Source organism: Homalodisca vitripennis, chromosome 8 (genome assembly GCF_021130785.1).
Source record: "Homalodisca vitripennis isolate AUS2020 chromosome 8, UT_GWSS_2.1, whole genome shotgun sequence".
Taxonomy (NCBI): Eukaryota; Metazoa; Arthropoda; class Insecta; order Hemiptera; family Cicadellidae; genus Homalodisca; species Homalodisca vitripennis.
In genome coordinates, this window is record NC_060214.1 from 114,979,228 (window position 1) to 114,999,434 (window position 20,207).

The 20,207-nt window shown below is 33.1% G+C and overlaps 1 protein-coding gene across 5 annotated transcripts in view; it reads right to left on the reverse strand.

Annotated features, from left to right (window-relative positions):
• Positions 1–20,207, reverse strand: part of LOC124367942 (serine/arginine repetitive matrix protein 2-like) — a 95,619-nt gene that overhangs the window by 19,551 nt on the left and 55,861 nt on the right. For all 5 annotated transcript variants that reach the window (XM_046825159.1, XM_046825156.1, XM_046825157.1 and 2 more), the window contains 4 exons: positions 19,887–20,021; positions 15,989–16,040; positions 5,430–5,491; positions 1,350–2,720 (listed from right to left, as the gene is read on the reverse strand). In XM_046825159.1, coding sequence (XP_046681115.1) covers positions 1,350–2,720; positions 5,430–5,491; positions 15,989–16,040; positions 19,887–20,021 — 1,620 coding nt within the window. The remainder of the gene's footprint in view (positions 1–1,349; positions 2,721–5,429; positions 5,492–15,988; positions 16,041–19,886; positions 20,022–20,207) is intronic.

Here is a 20,207-nt window from a genome sequence, read left to right on the forward strand (position 1 = left end):
ATTTAGTATTAAAGTAATCCCTCCACATTCCCGGTTCTGGCATCCGCGGATTTCGGTTATCTGTGAATTTTTCCTGAGAGCCTAACAGCTGAAAATAAATAAACTAAAAGAAAACAATTACAGTAACTCAACCATTCATGACTCAACAAGTTGACCTTTATTTGCCATTGCTCAGAAGATGCTATATTATTTCAGCTATTTCCACGAACTGCTTAAGAGTGCCACTGCCAAATGACTCACCCCCCCTTGCACTCAACCCTTACCCTCTGCCGCCATGTGCCATTGTCACTCCACACATAGCATGCGCTCCTCCCTGTCTGTTTAGATTGTTATTTTCTTGGCTTGATTGTATGTTGTATTATAAGTGTGAGTTATTGACACAACAGCTTTCTCAGCATTAATCAACTATAATATCTCAGATTGAGAAAAGGAATCGTGTCGTGTTGTGCTCTCTTTAGTTGAAAAATGAAAAATTCATGATGCGCTAAAAGTTGATAATCTGCTTCCAGTCGCTAGGAAGTTCAATTTAAATGAGTCAAGGGTTCGTGAGATAAAAAAAAAAAAGAAAAAAAACAAGGAAATATTCAAAGGTAGTGTGAATAAAGTAGACTTCTCTGTACCAAAAGTGAGAGTTGAAAAAACCGAAAAGGCACTAAGCATATGGATAGAGGATAAAACCAGGAAAAGAATTCCGCTAAGCTCTCATACCATCAGAGAAAAAGCCAAACAACTGCCCAACCAATTTCTAGAGACGTTAGGTGAGTGCAGCGAGATTCCACATCCGCCACAATTCCTGGCTAGTAAGGGATGGTTTGAAAGGATTATGCTTCGCTTCAGCCTTCATAATGTGAAGATTGTATGTGAGGCAGCCTCTGCACACCACAGAGCCACAGAAGAATTCCCAGCAAAGCTCAAAACAGTCTTAGAAGAGAAAGAGTACTGTGCTGAACAAGTGTTAAAGGCTGCTGAAAGTGGGGTCATTTGTAAAATGATGCCTTCGAAACCATTTCTGTCACAATTGGAAAAAACAGTGCTGGCTTTCGAGGCTGCTAAGGATCGACTCACCATATTATTCTGTGCCAATGCTAGTGGATTCATGATTATGATTATGCTCTTTCATTAAGTCACAGAATACAAGAGCTCTAGAAGGAAAGGATGTGAATCACCTGCCAGTTTTTTGGAGGTCTAACAAAAAGCTTGGGCCACTGCAGAGTGATTGGTTCTCTAACTATTTCTGAGTGTAATTAAATACAAAGCTATTCATAACGACAGTGTTTATCGCTTTATAATTATTAAGTCAATAAAAATATGACTTTACATTAAAAACATTAAATTATATTACAACTTACCTAAGCGTTCTTAATTCCTTTTCCCTCTCATCCTCAGTCTCTTCCTTTTCTCGCTCTACTACGGCCTCTTCCTCACTGCTGGAGTCATGCAGGTGGACCACAGGCTTGGGCAAGATGTCCGAGTACCGTTCTGGATTGCGTTCAGCCGGCGAATAGCTCAGACTGGATGTGTCCGAACTATCCTTCCTCTTTTTCTTTTTCACTACTTTACTGCGAGACACGGACCGACTCCTACGAACTTTCGGTGACCTACTTCTTGTCCGGGACTTTGACTTGCGCTTGGAACTGCTCCTGCTCCGAACTTTAGGTGATGTCTGTTTAGACGGTTTATCAACAGATGATTTCATTGAAACGTTTTCACTTCTAATCTTTGAGGTTTTCTGTTTGGACATAGTACTACTGCTTCTGAAATCCTGCCTGGATCTACTCCTACTTGAAGATGGGGAGGACTCTCGTCTGGATTTATTTTTACTTGAGAACTTGGGAGATTTCCTTTCGGACCTACTTCTACTTCTAGATTTCCGTTTGAGAATGCTGCTACTTCGAGATTTCCGTTTCTTTTCAATTGGTGACTTTTCTTTAACGGTTTTATAGTGGGGTGGACTTTTAGATTTAATTTTCTTATCAGATTTCTTTTTATCTTTCTTTTCTTCTTTACGATAACGTTTACTGTCTTTAGACGCTTTACTTCTACTAACAGATCTTTCTCTACGATTGTAAGAAATACTGCGACTCCTAGATTTATTTCTTGACTTTGATGAGTCCTTTCCTTTCTTCTTATTTTCTTTATCACTACTTTTCTTGTAGGGTGCTGGTGAAATACTTTCAGCTTTACCTTTCTTCCGCCTAGTCTGAGGTGTGGAACTTCGACTATTCGTTCTCGGTTTCTTCTCCCTCGACTTTGACCTAGATGTACTCTTTGATATTCTACTGTTTTTATTCCTATCAGATTTCTTAGACTTGTTACTTCTACTGTCGAGAGGTGATCTTAACCTTGAGAGTTCTTTAACCCTAGAATTACTTCTGGACCTCGATTTTTTCCTTCCCTTAGTAGGAACTTTATTTCTAGAGTCAGATCTACTTCTAGATCTTCGTGACGTTGAACTTGTAACTTTTGAATGAACTACAGATGAGGATCGACTCTTACTTCTGGACCTCCTTCGTGAATCTTTTTTAGAGTTATAGCTTGGTTTGGGTGATGGAGAAGCCTTCCTCATCTTTGAAATACGTTCCCTCTCGCTTCTAGACTGTTCCTTCTTCCCGTCAGAGTCACTGCTGTGTCGTCTCCTCTTGCGTTTACTGCCATCTTCTTTGGTCGAACCTTTCCTTTTCACAGCTGGACGGCTTCTACCATCAATGGAGTTGGGGGAGCTGTAACACCATTTATATTTTTAATGGGATTGAAAGTAATAAATTACATTTTTAGCAAGCCCAAATTTTTATCCAAGTTTACCACAGAAGTACTATTTCTATAAATATGATACAGTTGTAACTTTTCAGAAAATTTCTAATTTTTTAAAATGGTTCAAATTTAGGATATTTGAAACTTGTAAAAAAATTTAAATACTAAATTAGTAACTTCATTACACCTATCAATTGCTCTCTCAAAAACTAAAATTGTTTTCTATTTAACCCTGGAACTGGCAAACGCCCGATATCGGGCGTTTTAGTCGCATCCTAGATGGCAGCGCCCGATATCGGGCGTTTTAGTCGCATCCTAGATGGCAGCGCCCGATATCGGGCGTTTTAATACGTCTTTTATTTCTCAATATTACGTACTTAAAACACGATCAAAGAGTATCGGTATTAATACCAATCGAAAGAGGAAGGTTCAATTTATGTAAATAATACACTAATAAATAATTTATCGTTTCGTTACACGTCCATACGTCTTATAATCTCTGACTGTTTGTTTACATTCTCCCGCGTACCACGCTAGTTGCGCGCACAGCGATGAGTCAACTGGTTCATTCGGCTATTGTTATTTCGTCAGCTGCATGGTGTCCTGTCTGGTTTATTGTTTGTTTGAGTTCTTTGTAATGATGGTTGTGTATATTACACAATAATAGTAAGTTTTTTGTGCGTGTTTACGTAATGGATCGTAATTTCCGCGATCGTTCAAGTGACATTCGAGAACTAGTTGTACATGAAATAAGCAACGATGAGGATTCCGATTTAGACATTCAATCAGAAAATAATTAAAAAATATATAATAAAAAATTAAAAAATAGAAAATTAATATGAACTAATAGGTACAAGATTGTACAAATCCAAGTGAGCTTTGAAGTTCTTACTTTTGTTGGTAAGTAGCACTTTCGAATGTCAGTGTATGATTTTTGTATCGTTTACCACATGTAAAAATAAATACCTTATAAACTATGTGTTGTTTTATTTTTACTCAGAATTAAATGCTCTTCCTTTTGCATATTTTGGATTTTGCATATCACTAACAACAACAACAATTTTACAAATCAAAAACTTTGAACTAACTTTTCTTTTTTCTAAAAAACATTTTTTTCCTGAAGAGGAGGTAGAGTAAGGGTATTTTTTTGTTTTAATTATATTATGTGAAAAATGTTCCTTGAACAATGCTGAATAAAGAAATATATAATAAGTTATAGGTACTTTATAGTAAACATATAATAATAAAATAAATATAAGGCAATGTATGAAGTACTAAAACACTCTGCCACTGAGAGAAATATGACCGCCAGTTCCAGGGTTAAAGTTTGGCTTTATCTTGGATGGTGAAAAAAATATCATAGATTCTTAATGAGTTGATTTTTAAATTTTTTTTGACGTGACAACGTCTTAAATTAGGTTGCGGCTCGGAGTCACTCATGAAAAAGTGTAACGCCCGGTAACGTTACGATGCCCGTCCAGTGGGTCCGCCGCACGGGATAAAGCAGATAACTGTGGGTCCGCCGCACGGGATAAAGCAGATAACTATGAAAATGTGGAGTGCTTAGATTCGTCATTTACAACAACTACAACAATAAAGGTAAATAATTGTACACTGATATTTCATTATCGTAAACTATGATTGATTGATTAATTGTTAGATTGACACAAAAGTTGAGAAACTGAGTTTATAGGTTATGTCATACTATTGACAAATGTTGATAGTGTTAAGTAAATTATTAGTTTAAATCACTCTGCAATCAATCGTAATTCAGTCGATTGAGAAGAAATAGCGCGTATTGCTAGTCAAACATTTAAAATAACAAATTATAACCTCTAACCTGTCATAACAGTGCGACCAAACAAACGAACTAAACCGACCAATCACCACGCGCGGAGTTAGAATTTAACTGTGTTTAGCAAGAATTTCAAATTCCAATTTTAGTAAATGTTTTATTCAACTTTACCATTTACAATAACAAATTTTAATTAATTTCAAATTATGTACAATGTTTTAGTAAACAAAATATATTTCTATAGTTAAAATTTGTGCAATTCTTATTTTCATTCAATTCCTTGTTCCTATTGTGCAATTTAATAATATTCATATCAATAAATATTCTACCGAGAAAAAGACGTTGTCACGTAAAATCTTCGCCCGTAAAACCGACTTTACAGGCAACCATAATTTTTTTAACCTTTTTTAAAACTCTTTTGTGTTAGATGCTGTGATTTAACTACTTATTATTCTTATTTCACTCTATAGTTTAGTTAGTTCTCGTGACATTCTGCAGAAATAGACAGATACACAGAAGAGAAATGGCAACAAACTCTCTTAGAGATATCTAAATATAAAATATTTTAAGTTTATACCACAATTCGTTTTCTAAATTTCCTCCGCAAAGTTAGAATTCACTAATATAAAGTTCTAACTTCTTAAACAAAATTACAAGTGGTATTAAGATGCAATTTTCTCTTAAGTTATGTTTACACTGGCGAGTAATGTTGCGGAAGAACTTGTGAAACTTCTATCGCATAATGTTGAACAAGGATGAGCAATTTATACTGTCTAACACAGAAATTGAACAATTTCTTGACTGTGTAAATGTATCTTCACTGTGCCACTTTGAACTAAGTTTTTTTTAAGGATACATAAAACAACACTATTTCCTGATGTACCTGTCTCTAGAGGATTTGGAGTGAGATCTGTGCTTGGGTTTGGAGCCAGCAGCTTTGGGTTTCTGTACAGGAAAAACAGAAAATAAGAACTTGCAAGGTTAATGCTAATTCCACGAATAAACAATCTGAAAGTACAATTAATTTTCTTAAAAAATAATAGTAAATGAACTTAATGTATCTAGATCTTTACAACTAAAATTTGTTATGAACCTTAAAACAATTACTGTTATTGTCATTTATTTGTCTGTTGTAACTATGTAATTTCTTTTTTATCTGTCCTCCCTATTAACATGTGAGTGGATAAATTGAATTTCACTTGTGAACGGATAATTTGTTACAAATTAAAAGAAATTTTGTGATATAAAATATGTATCAATAAAAGTTATGCTCATTTAAACCTTTATTCTGAGTCAAAATGTACTGAAAAGTTTGTAAAACTTTCAATACTAAAAAGAATCTCGTCTGGGTTTATGGCTACGATAATGGCACTTGCCCAACACTACTATATGTACTGTGACCAAATAAGATTGTGGCCTACAATGTCAGCTACACCCAAATAGTGTATTTACTACTCAACAACTATTATCGGGTGTAGTACGGTATCAGCATCTGAAAAAAGTGTAGTGTGATATTAAAAAGAAGCGTGGGATCGATTAGTTAATTTAATTATTTCAACTGAAATTAAAAATCTATAAGATTTCCAAAAACGCGCAAAATATAAGACAATCCAAAGACAGATGTTTAACTGAGGTTAGGAACTAGACCTGGGTCAGAAAACAGAATTCGCTAGTGTGATGATAGGTCTGGCCATCGTATTGCACAGTTTCTGTTAACGCCATTTCAAGTACTGCTGTAAAATTTCCAAAAACAACCTCAGTGCCAGGAAAGGTGATACTAGTTTTATAAGACAGGGTGGCCACTCTAATCATCTTTTCAAATTCCCGATTTTTCTCAGTCGAAAATTCCTAGCTCTATTCCCCTTATTTACACCACTGGAGAAGAACATGTAAGTGAATGGTAATGGGTCTACCCGTTATTCTCCATACCCGATATTGTGATAATTTGCACTGAATTTTTCAAGTGTCGTGTAATATTTCAACTTTTCAACAATCCCGTGGTTAGAAGTAACATTTCATGTTTTAACCACCTGAAGGAAGAGATCTAGTGGCTAATCACGGATACTTGGAAGCATTTGCCACACAAGCCACAATTTTGCAACAAAACTACTCCTCTCAGCTTACTACAAATTTTTCCCTAACAACATTAAGCCAATAAATAGTACCATGATCAAATTAATTTTTCTACAACATTTTTTTAAAGAAAGCCACATAATTAATACACTTAAATTTTTAATACATTCACAAAATTATTCATGTTGTCCAATTAAAATAATGAATATCATAATAAAATTTAAGTTGCACTTAAAGTTTCAAAATATTTAATTTTATATTTATTATAATGCTAAAACTACAAAAGACTATTCAAAGCTTACACTTGCTTAAAAGTCATGTTTTATTTTAAAACCGTAAAGGGAGACAATGTAAATGAAATGTTTCTTTCAATAAAAATGCAGTGTTAAAAAAATTTAATATGATTTAAGAAATTAATTACAAATGCATGATGACTGATTTGAAGTGTTAGTTTTTTTTAAACCTACTACTAAACAGTTGATAGATTATTTTATTTGTCCGCAACAGTTTTGTTTCATCCTTGTAACTGGTTTTCAAACTGTGTGTTTAGTGTGTATACAAAACTTTCATACAGCTTCAATATAAACAGATACTACCAACTGTAGTTAACGCACAATAAGGGAAATTATAATCCCATGATACAATGGGAGTTGGTGCTATTTTGAGTTTATCAATTGGTTTATCATTTCATGGTGCTGTTTGTGATGGCTGCATTGATTGAAAATCTCTTGTCACATGTGGGATCAGAACTGTAATTAGTTTCCTTAACGTGTCAAATGTTAAACTAAAAGGTGATTTTTTTATTGGTGCGGTTTTTAAAACTAAATAAAAAAATGAAAAACACCTGCATTGACATAAAAATGCATTTATTTGAACTACAGTGTCATGACATTAACGTTTAAAAATGATTTCTGGCATATGGGCTCCATTTCGTTCGCGTAGAAAGCCCAATCGAGAAGTCCAATTTTCGAATACTCTTTCCAGCAGCTGTGGTTGAATTCCGCCAATAACTCGACGAATGTTAGCTTCCAAGTCATTTAAAGTTTGTGGCTTGTCAGCGTATACTTGAGACTTAACATATCCCCACAGAAAGTAGTCTGTTGGCGTGATATCACACGACCGTGGGGGCCAGTTGACACTACCTCACACTATGAGCAACAGCATCAACAGCCTCTTCGGTCCTTACTGTGTGGCGTCTCTGACGATGCTTGTCAACAAGAGTGTGGGTATTACGAAAACGATTAACCAAAGCTCGAATACCTGACTCTGATGGACGATTATGAGGTCCGTAAATCGGACGAAGAGCTCGGTAAGTTGCCCGAACTGAACTGCGGTTTTCAAAATAAATTTGCACTAATCGCAAACGCTCTTCTTTTGTAAGTCTGTTCATGGTTACAATACAATAATACGCACTAGACAATACAAATATCGAAATGACATAAGATAATAAACAAAGATAAGCTGTTTTATTCAAATTTAATTGTTGTGTTTAACCCTCCATCGGGCGCTAAACGGAGTTTTCCTCCGTGTATGTTTTATTATTAAAAATAGTACTACTTTTCTGATGTCGGCAGTCGTTTCCCGCAGTGTACTTCACGAGCATCTTTCGGGGAAACGAAACAATAGCCTCCCGCTTTTATTTATCAAAATGTGTCAGTATGAGGTCTACTTCCGTGCGTGACTGGACGATTCCTCCGTGAGCGCCCGATGGTGTGTTTGTAGTGCTTGGACGAAATCACCGTGAGCGCCTTATTGTGTTTAGTTTTTATGTTGTAATAATCCGTGTGCGCCTAAATGTGTGACCTGTGATGGTTTCTTTTTAAATTTTACTATATATTTTATTTGAGTTTTGTGAAATGGAGAATGAAGACGAGAGACTTGTTAGTACAGTACCAGTGTGCTAGGGAACATTTCAGTAATGATTATGGAGTGAACATTGTCGCTATAACAACCAGAAGGAAAATGTTTTGAAATTTTGTGCAGTGTGTAAAAAAATTTTTAGTAAAGAATAAATTTTTATTTCAGAGCAATAATTGACATTACAATTGTATAATATCTCAAGAATTGAAGTAAGTTGTTTTTGTAAGAAGTTAAAAACTAAGTTAATTTCCATACATATTTACAGAAGGTTAAACATTTTTACAATTAATTGCATTATTCCTTAAAATTAATCATGTTGTTATTATACAATAACATTTTTTAAGATTTTGAATTTCTTATTTGGAAAATTCATTACATAAGAGTGTAATTTTTATTAAATTTCTAAAAATGAATATATTACATTGTAATTAAATCAGTATGAATATTTAAACAAATAAAAACAGTTTAAACGATTATGATATCCATTATTCGCCAACCTGGAGGAAACCTCCGTGAGCGCCTGATGGTGTTTCTAATTTTAAGTGCCCGATGGAGGGTTAATAGTGGTGCCAACTTAAAAACCACACCAATAAAAAAAATCACCCTTTACAATAGATTTATCAACGGACGTTAGAGGTGTGATAATTTATTTAGTTGTAAGGGGATGGAAGATGCAGTTCAATCATGGATGTGAAAATAAGCATCATAAACATCCATATTTGGTTCATGATGGACTTCTTTGTGCGGCCAATGAAACAAATTTCAAGAAAAATTAAAGTTTACAATTTCTGTTCTTTCCGTTCACTTCCATTTCAATTTTTTAAAATTTCAAGATCCCTTTTTCATAGAATAAAAATTAGGGTTTTATAGAATTTGTGCCCTTTGGGTACCAACAACTCTGAACCGAAAATACAAAAATGTTGGTAGAGCACTTGAGTTTTGCACAAATTACAATAATAATGTAAAAGAAAAGTAAAGAATGTCTTATTTTACCAGACGAAGTTAGGGCTAAGAAGCCCTCTCTAACACTTAACCTGGGGACCAACGGCTTAAAGGTGACTTCCGAACCACCACCAATGGCCGGGCAGGCGGGCCGCTTGCAAGGACAGGATCGCTCAGCGGTCAACTATCCAAGCAGCGGCCACGCTCGACGTTGCTTGATCTGGTTATCTTGCGATAACCGCCGTACCCACTACACTGCGCCATTGGCCAATAATGTCTTTAGCAGTATAGTGGCTGGGGATGAATCTTGGGTAGCTAACACACCTCAATCAAAATTTCAGCCTACAAAACGGAGACAGACGCCACCAACAAACCAAATCCTGACATGGGCAGTGTGTTCTGTTGGTAGGCAGTTTACCACAGTTGAAACAGTTAACACGGATGCTTACTTGCTCTTGTGACTGCTTTCTTAATTGTGCATCTGAAATCTGATCTTCATGGCACGAAGTTCAACACATACTGTGTAAATAGAATTCGTTAATGCACATACCTTACTTTTCAGACGTACATTGTATTTCACCTACAACCGTACATATAAAAAAACTATCAGCATAAAACTAGTAATACTTTCAAAAACTTTACTCGTGTCACTATCATAGACTGACCACAGTTGAAACAGTTGTTTGTAGCTTCCATACAAGATGCTAACGAAGACATAGTCTGAGAATCTGTTGTAAGTCTATAACAAATTACTTCAACGCAATAGTTCACAGAATCGCTGCAAGTGTCATTTGTAGTGTCAGACTTTACACACATGATCAGTACCAAGAAAGTGACAATGTGAACATGCTGTAGGAAGACAGAAATTAAATGCATATGTTGCGAGACTGACAAAAACGTAATTGATTTGACTTTAAACTTTGGACTACACAAAGAGTGGGAAATGTTATGACAGAAATATGCCTTTGACGTTATTGTCAATATGGCTTTTTGAGTGTTGTCCTACCCTTAACTAATGAACATATGAATTCATATTTTTAAATACTCTTTTCAGGTAAAAAAAAAAAAACACAACATAAGTGTCACAATACCCATACTGTACCTTCAAATGATGAGGAATCAATCGTAAACATGTCTTTCACTACTACAAATTCCAAAGGTAACTTTGAACTAAAAAAATAAACATTGCAAGGTAACATAAATCAAGTTTATGCTTGTAAGCAGGGGAAAAATATTTAAATTACTGATATATTTGTTTTTATTTATTTAAGTTAACATGCTGAACCAGTATGCACAACATTTTGTTATATTTTAAAAACGAAAAAAAAAAAAACCATTATTTTGGTCTTATTAAGCCCAAATATTAAAATTAAATTTGTGTTGTAAAAGAAGACTTAAATTTAGTATGACTTGTAAATTATTAATTTGTATTAATAAAATGCTGAATGGATAAGACTGACAGGACAAAACATATGTTGATTGATTGCATAAAGAAAATGGTTTTCACAACTTTTAATATTTATTCTACGTATATATTCGGAAGTGAAGAACCATTGAATAATAAATATTTTTCTGCTTGTTTAATTCATTTTCTTTTGACGAAAACAATCTAATTTGTTTTAAATAATGTTTTGCCGTTTGAGGAATACATTAATTCATTTTTGACATTTCAATGATTGTATTATTAATTAAAAATTATAGTACCTCAATTAACAAGAAAGAAATGAAATGTAAGGATGTACCTTACATTGATTTACTTGACATTAATTACGTATTAACATTAATTTTTGCATTAATGGTATTGAACATGATAGAAATGTTTGAAATAAAAGTGAAAAACTATAAGAACTGAGGGAAGTATATATTTCTTACTAAGTGATAAGTTATAATTTCAAATTATAAACTTCTTTTGAATTTACATGTATATACCATTCCAGTAATAAACAAATGCTAGTAAATAATATAGAGGCTAAGAAAATGATTGTTAATGTTGGTGGTTATTATTTATGTATCAAATTACGGCTGAGTACTTCTATTTTTCCTAATTGGAAGGATTTTGTTTAACGTCAATATAATATTATAAACAATAAAACTATGTTTCACAAGAGAAAAATTTACTTCAAATAAAATAAAATAATATATTTACGGTCCCACCATAAAATACTATAATTTGGTATGTAAAAAATTATATTAGATCCATAAAAAGTGGTGATTTCAAAACCAGAACAGTCTTACACAGATGTTTGCACATAACTGTGTATGCGTCTCAAAATTGTTCTATACTAAAGAAAAATCATGATTATTTTACATAAACATCCAAGTCCCCACATTCAAAATAGTAGCCTACTTTTTTAATGTTTTACATTTTTATAACTGCTGTGCTGAAGAATCAAGAAAAATGACAACTTAAAAAACAAAAAATGCTGCTTTTACACTTGCCAGAAAAGGAACAAAAAATTCTGGAAGCCAGATGAAGTATCAATACAAAAGTCACTGAAATTTAAATCATGACAATTTAGTGTGCAGAACAGACAAACATAAAAACCAACTATTTTCATAAATGGAGAAAGAACTATTACGGTTAGGTTAAAACACAAAAATATACTTACAATGATTGTTCATTTCCTTTGGTTAACGTCCATTAAAATGGGTGGCAATATTTACAGAGACAATAGAGTAGCTTTGATTATTGCGAACAAGTCACGAGTCATATAACAATCACTCAGATCTTTTATCTACAATGCTTGTCCAAACACCTAACACACTTAATAAGATTTTCAACAACTGGGCTTATTTAACATGACTAAAATCTTAACAATACTGTACCTATATTCCATACTGGTAAACAACAACAAAAGAGGGTATAACCACTAAGAACGTGTGTTGACATAAGAAGCGTCCAGATGTAAAAATTTTGCAACTGTAAAATGTTAAAACCTTTGATATGATGATCATAAAATGTGTAAAAAGATAGTGTTTAGTTGCTATGAAAAATAAAAATATAGTGATTGTTCTATCTAAAAAATGTTTTTTCTTCACTTGTTAGATGATTACTAAACTTGATTAGTACAACATTCTTAAAGCAATACTTTATTTATAGCTATTATAATAATGACAACCCAAACTGTTTGAAAAAGTTAAAAACTTAGTACAATAAAAAAAAAATTATATTGGTATGCTGAGTAATTCGTGAACAAAATTTCTCTTCATATAGATTCAACTTACATTGAAAACCATGTTGGACAATGTATGTCTACTTTCATAAGCATGTTTAGAGCCCAATTTAAATAATGGAACATTTTTCATACTCCCATCACCATTAATCGAGACGTACGCTGACATATTAAGTTTCTAGCAACATTACATTACAACAATGTTAAATGTCCATACTGAGTTGTAACATAGACAGGTAACAATGACTACCAACATAGAGAGTGTGTACACGATATTAAGTTGCGGATCAAGTTGTATGTGAACACACGGCCTGCACACCAGCAGGTACAAATAATAATTGCAGCAACAAACAAAAAAAGTAATTGTGCGTCATATATACTTCAAAAGAATAAAATGATAAGTTTTCCAGTTCACAACATATAAAACATTGTTAATAAAATTACTATTTGAAAAAGTTTGACCCCTGCTGAAGAGAGCCATCTTCAGTTAGGAAATGTCAAACCAAAACTACCAGTAATGTCTAGCTGCTTATACAGATAATTATAGAGGAGTGCAGAGCTTTATCATGACCCTCCTTCAGAGAGCCATTTAGTTAACACGTCAAACTGAAACTACCAGTAATGTCTAGCCGCTTATACAGATAAGTATAGAGGAGTTCAGAGCTTTATCATGACCCTCCTTCAGAGAGCCATTTAGTTAACACGTCAAACTGAAACTACCAGTAATGTCTAGCTGCTTATACAGATAATTATAGAGGAGTGCAGAGCTTTATCATGACCCTCCTTCAGAGAGCCATTTAGTTAACACGTCAAACTGAAACTACCAGTAATGTCTAGCTGCTTATACAGATAATTATAGAGGAGTGCAGAGCTTTATCATGACCCTCCTTCAGAGAGCCATTTAGTTAACACGTCAAACTGAAACTACCAGTAATGTATAGCTGCTTATACAGATAAGTATAGAGGAGTTCAGAGCTTTATCATGACCCTCCTTCAGAGAGCCATTTAGTTAACACGTCAAACTGAAACTACCAGTAATGTCTAGCTGCTTATACAGATAAGTTTAGAGGAGTTCAGAGCTTTATCATGACCCCTCCTGCAGAGAACCATCTTCAGTTGACAGATATCAAACCAAAACTACCAGTAATATATAGCTGCTTATACAAAGGAGTTTAGATGGGTTCAGAGCTATATCATGATTGGTTAGATCAGATAACAGAATACAGAAAAATCGGCCATGTAGCAGAACACAGTCACAAAACCAAGCATGAAATAGACAAAACTAACATACTTGCAAATATTCCTCACTAATAGCCAAGGATAATAACAGAGACCACAGAAATACTAAAGTAACTTCAACGATGTAGGGTAAAACTATTAAAAAGTTTGCAGTTTGGTTGTTCACAGTTTTGTCACATCAGCTGTTGATTGCTAAAGTTATAGACTGTTTTATTGGCAGTTTCGGTTAAATTATCTATAGACTTTTAACTATAACAATGTTTCAACAAGATGTAAACCGGAAAACGTATATGATAGTAATGACACCGGCTGTGTAAGCATAAGTACTAAAAATACCTATCTAATTCACATTACTGAAAATTCTCATTTTGAACAGCACACATCACAACTATCGTCCGATAATGTAAAGCCATAGTTATTAACATGTTAATGTACAGCTGAGAAAAATAACAAATTTGCAACGCTAATACTTCCCAGAGGATTGAATTGTAAAATCGGCAGAGTTCTTTGTTCAGCTTGAACATACTACTACGATCTGCTAAAGATTCATGGAATTTATGAAGTATAAAATTTAAACATAGATTTTTGTTATGTATAAGCTGCCAATAATTACCTTGAGACACTCTACCAATCTTACATCTGAATAAATTGAATTAATTTGTTTAGGTACCTGATATTTACTTGGGTACTCAAACTTGTCAAGGCTCCAGGGATATGGGGAACTAAGACATTTTTTGTATTGAGAATGTTTGTGATCATTTTAGGGGTGATCACTTCCATTCACAGTATTGTTCTTTTCGTGACGAAATTTTGATATCATTTGACAGGAGAGAATTTGGAACACAGTTGTTGCTTTATTTGAAGTAAAATATTCCAGTTCAACTAACTTCTTATTCACTTTTCAAATTTATTTATAAAAAATATATCTACAATCAAAGAATCAAATAACAATCTGTCTGCCTCTAAACAAATGTCAGTATAAGAAACATTTTTCTCATCTGAGTTTTCTGGTTAACATCACATTGGAACATTTATTACACAACTAAATCACAACAAAACCTATTGGTTTAGTTCTGTTGACTGAAAATAGCTCACCACAATGAGTCCGAAAGAATACAAGAATTTCACTGTGTAAGCAATGTTTCAGCAGCACAGTGTGAACTGGAAAACTTGAGACAATAGTTACATCGGCCACAAAAGCCTAAGAACTTGACATTTTTGACTTTTATTTAAGAATATGCACAAGAATTTAAATTTGATTATGGATTTTTATTACATCTAGGATTATGTGTAAAAAAAGAATATTGACCACCTACTCTTTTTGAGACCAAAAATTCAAAACTTATTTCACCCATATTGTAAGATTGATAAATCTGAGTTAATGTTATGTGAAGGATAATAAATTGACATTTCAAAAATTAAACTGATGGAATCATGTATACTATCAAATAATAAAAATATAACAACTATTAAATTTGTAATGGCAAAATGATACAACTTTATTAAATCATGCAATGAGGAAGAATTGAAGTGTTAATAAGTTTCAATAAGACATTACCAGTATGGAAAGGCATCATACCCTATTGTGATGTATCACAACACTCTTATGTTAAATTGTTAAGTGTGGGGAAAATGAACATCTTCAAGGTTAAATTTTATTTTAAAATATAAAAATACACATGATTAAAATTTTGTTTCTATTAAACAAAAAACTAGGGCAACAAAAAATAAAATTAAGATTTTTTCAAAATAGTTAATTTTACGAAGACCCAAGAATAAAGTTTTAAAACATAAAAACCCATGATCATTAACAATGACTATACAATTAAAACATATAGTACAACTAAAAACATTTTTTTATTAATTTGGGATATGATAATAATTTTTATGAGCAGATCATGTAAAATGTTCTACATAACGTTGGCAATACACAGATCCATGACAATCATAGAAAGAGAATCTTTTTCTGTTGAATGCAGTTTCCTTTATAAAATGAAAGCATAACTGAAACATTTACTGGAAAATCAGATAATTAACATGTAATTATGGTGCCCACTGTCAATAAAACAAGTTGTAGTCAGTTAAAAAAATTAACCTTGAAAAAGTCCACTATAGCTCAAACTTCGAGGGAAAATTAAACACGATTTATAGTCACCTCTGTAACCTTTGAAGATTTCTTCTTCGCTTTAGTTTTCTTGTCCTCGTCACTGTAAAATACACAAATAATTAAAAGAAATACTTGACAATTTATAATATAATGTTGCAAACACTTAATCCTAATTAAAGTACAGGAATTAATCCTGAAGAGAATTATTTAACATCTATTTTTGTTTAGGGTTTTATTATATCAACCTGGTTATGTAAACTATTAATATCTAAACTTAACCCTCACCCCATCCAATTGTCAGAACATGCTTCTGCCACTACTGGGCTGAATTAATTCAGCTGCTCTGCCACAATAGAAAACTTACTTATTATATTCACAATGCTATTTGAATAAAACTGTTCCATATTATACATCGTTGTTAGGATTATTAAATTCTCTGTGGTATGGTGGGATTCCCATAACACAATCATCTTCCAAGTCACTTTCAAAAGCGCAATCAATTTCACTATCTTGCGAACGCCGATTTGGAACTGCCATTTTAGTATTAAATAATAGATAAACTAACATCAAAACAGTGAAAACAACACAATAGTATGATGTCAGTAAAACAGTGGTTGCAGATATTACATATAATCCAAAATTGTCTGATAGAGCAAAATTTAGAAGGAATTGTGATGAAAAACAACTAAATCACTCCACTTACTGTTTCATATACCACTACTAGATAGCATCAATGAGAGTAAAAACGCCAGTGGACGAGGACAATAGTACTGTCAATAGATGTTTCCATTAGCAGTTCCAAAATAAATCGTATAATGGCAGCAGAAAGCAGTGATAGCGTAGTTGATGGACCCCCATGGCGATTTGAGACATCTGCCCAGGAGAGGGTTTAATGTAATATCTTATATCGCTAAAATAATTGTAACAGTGATCTATGATCTGTTGACAACAATTGCACTGGAAAATAATTACAGCTAAATATATTGTTATTATCAACTTTTATGACTGATTTAAATTTAGGTTAATTTTTGACATCTGTAATTTGGTCGTTATGTTTACCTTGTTTTTCGTGATGGTAAAGAATAGTCACTACATCGGTTACAAAATCTAGTGTTTATGCAACATAGTTTCATAGCTTAATTAACAGATCGCAGTCAGTAAAATAGTAATATTCATTAGTTTTATTTATTTGGATTATGTTCTATACTGTTTCTAAACAGAATTTGAAATGCATTGTATGTTGATATTCATCCCATTAGTTGTTTTGTTGAGTTTTTAGCGAAGCCTATCTCTTGTGGAACTGGAAAAATTTCATTTCTGTCTGTCTGTCTATTTTACATTATATATAAAACATAAAATGACCTCTATAGACTAGAAAGTTTGCATGAAGCTCCATTCATATATTAGTAACACTGAGTTTAATAATGGTGCATATTAATTCATGGAATTTTGCTGAGCGTTAGTAAATATTCTACATTTACATTGACCTTATGGATCACCATGATGGCAATGAGAAAACAGCAGAATAAATAAATTTGTAAACAGTCAACAGTATACATGTTGTAAAACTCGTCAATTGAATACAATACTTTTACATTTACACTGACCTTATTGATCACCATGATGCAATCAGAAAATAGCAGAATAAATAAATTTGTAAAAAGTCAACAGTATACATGTTGTAAAACTCGTCAATTGAATCACAAAGTATTATATTCAATTGACGAGTTTTACAACATGTAGACTGTTGACTGTTTACAAATTTATTTATTCTGCTACACAATAATAAAAAGTAACACATAAAAGTCACAAATGTGGGTATGATGTGACTTTATTTCTAGTGTTATACAGGTGTATCTCAAAAGGTTCATCACTTGTACTGAATTTTTCTTGACATATTCCGTAGCTAATCCCTGCGCAGTTTTTTCCCACTATATATTACGCTCTTTCCATCTTTTGCTCGTTGTTTGTCTCAGGAGTATGTCACGGTTCTTACTAGATTGCAAAAAACAGAGCTCTGAGATTTGTTTATAATCTCAAGAAATTTGATCACATCAGTGAATTTAGATTTAAGCTCTAAGGTACTATCAATTGGAAATTGCTGTGACTTACAGACTGCCCAACTAATCCACAGGGTTCTTCAGACTGGGCAAACCTAAATATCTCAGGAAAAAAACTTATTTTCAGGCATGAAATAAATTCTCTCGCAGTACTCGGCAGGACAGCCTACTTCATTTTGCCTAGGGTCCGCCTAGAAATTGGCAAGAAAGGTTTTTTAGCTACTTTGCACCGGAAATATATAATGCTTTGCCCCCTGCTTTAAAGACCCTTAGTTATAGTACATTTAAAAATCATGTTAAACAGATTTTTTTTTATAATTTTATAAGTTAGAATAATTATGTAATTTTATATCATTTAGAATAACTATTATTACCTGTAATTTATGTAATAATTACCTGTAAGTTATGACAAAAGTTGTCTTGTAATCAGAGTCTTACTTTGAAGAACGCTTGCTGAATAAAGACGTTATTATTATTATTATTAATTGATCATGTCTTAATTTATTTATAAATCTTATAACTCTTTTTAGTTGTTTACCGTATAAGATCAAAAATTTTGTTTACAAGTCGAACGGTACAGACAAATTCCAAAAGAAATATGTGAGTGAATATATGCACAATAAATTATTTTCAATATTTGAAACATTGCAAGAAAATTACATTCTATACAGAGCGTACATCCGTGAATTAAATTTAGATAATGTCTTGCAAACATGAGTATTTTAAATTTGTTGTTGATCTATGTAGAAACCAAGAAAGTTTGTAGTGTTTTGAATTCAAAATCTGTTCACTATCAAATGTTATGTTTGGAGTATCTGATCTATTGTGTTGTATTGTTGTCAATGAAATAAAATTAGTTTTCTCAAAATTTTAATGCTAAGTTGTGTCCAGGTAATTTACTATGTTTGTTACCAGCTAGTGGAAGGACACTATAGACTTCGGACTAATGAATGAGAACAAACGCTTCATGTTCTCTACATGCTAGGTTCTGCTGTGGAATATTGGGATAAATATGTTATAGTTTTTCTGGAACGATATGCAGCATAAAAAGTGCTTGAAGAAAATCCCTAAAATATTTTTTAAAATTTCCTACAGTAGAAGAAATTAAGTTTTTGTTAAACTAAAATCAATATATCCGCAATGGAGAGTGGTTATAGCTTGGTCTCACTAAATAACAAGGTAGGAGTACACCATAGACAGATAAACATTGTTGCCATTGTTTGTGGCTGAGGTCTACAAATTTGTACATCCCCAACAAACAAAAGAGAAATTGCAGCAGCCTACTGAGTGTTTGTTACGCTTCAATGACGCTTCACAAAAATTCTATGTTTGGACATGCACCATTCTCGAGCGAAGTTCATGCAAAATGTAGAGTCTCCACACAATTTCTTCACATTTTTGTTCATAAAATTGGATATGAATAGTTTACACACCTAGTCACCATAAAATTATGTTGTATGTGCTAGGATAGTTAGGATACATGTATTAGTATGCAACACGTTAAAATCTCATATGAGTGTACTGAGATTGTTTAGAAATTTAGTTATGGCTATTTTCTCGTTCCCATTATGGTCACCATATAAGACCACTGCAACAATATTCGCTAATAACTCAGCCAAATCCTATGGAGTGGCATGCACCATCATCAAACTCAGTGTTTATCATATAGAAATGAAGCGCTGTGCACAATTTCAAGTACTTACAGGTGAGTTATTTTCGAGAATTGAAGTAGACAGACAGAAATTTTTCCAGCTCCTTGAGTGATAAGCTTCGCTAATGCTCGTCAATTTATATACGTCTTCTCCACAGAATTTGAAACAAAGGGATAAAAATAGCTGTGACATCAACACAGGAGTGAATCTTAGACCTCTGTGAAATTATCTTACCTGCTGCTGTCAGAGTCGTCAGAGACAGAATCGGAGTCTGATGAGGAACTGCGAGACCGTTTCTTCTGTTTTTGTTTCTTTTTCTCTTTCGATGACGACCGTTTCTTCTTAGAACTACGTTTCACTGATTCAGATCTAGAAACGAAACAGACATGTGATCTTTTAAAAGTAACATTGATTAATTCGTTTATCATATGCCTTTATAATTCTAAGTATAAAATATTACTGAGCAATGTGATTCTATCTAAGAGTTCAATTGCTCCCGAAGCAGGTATAAGTAAATTACATTACCATAGCTAGTAAAATGTGCATACTTTCAAC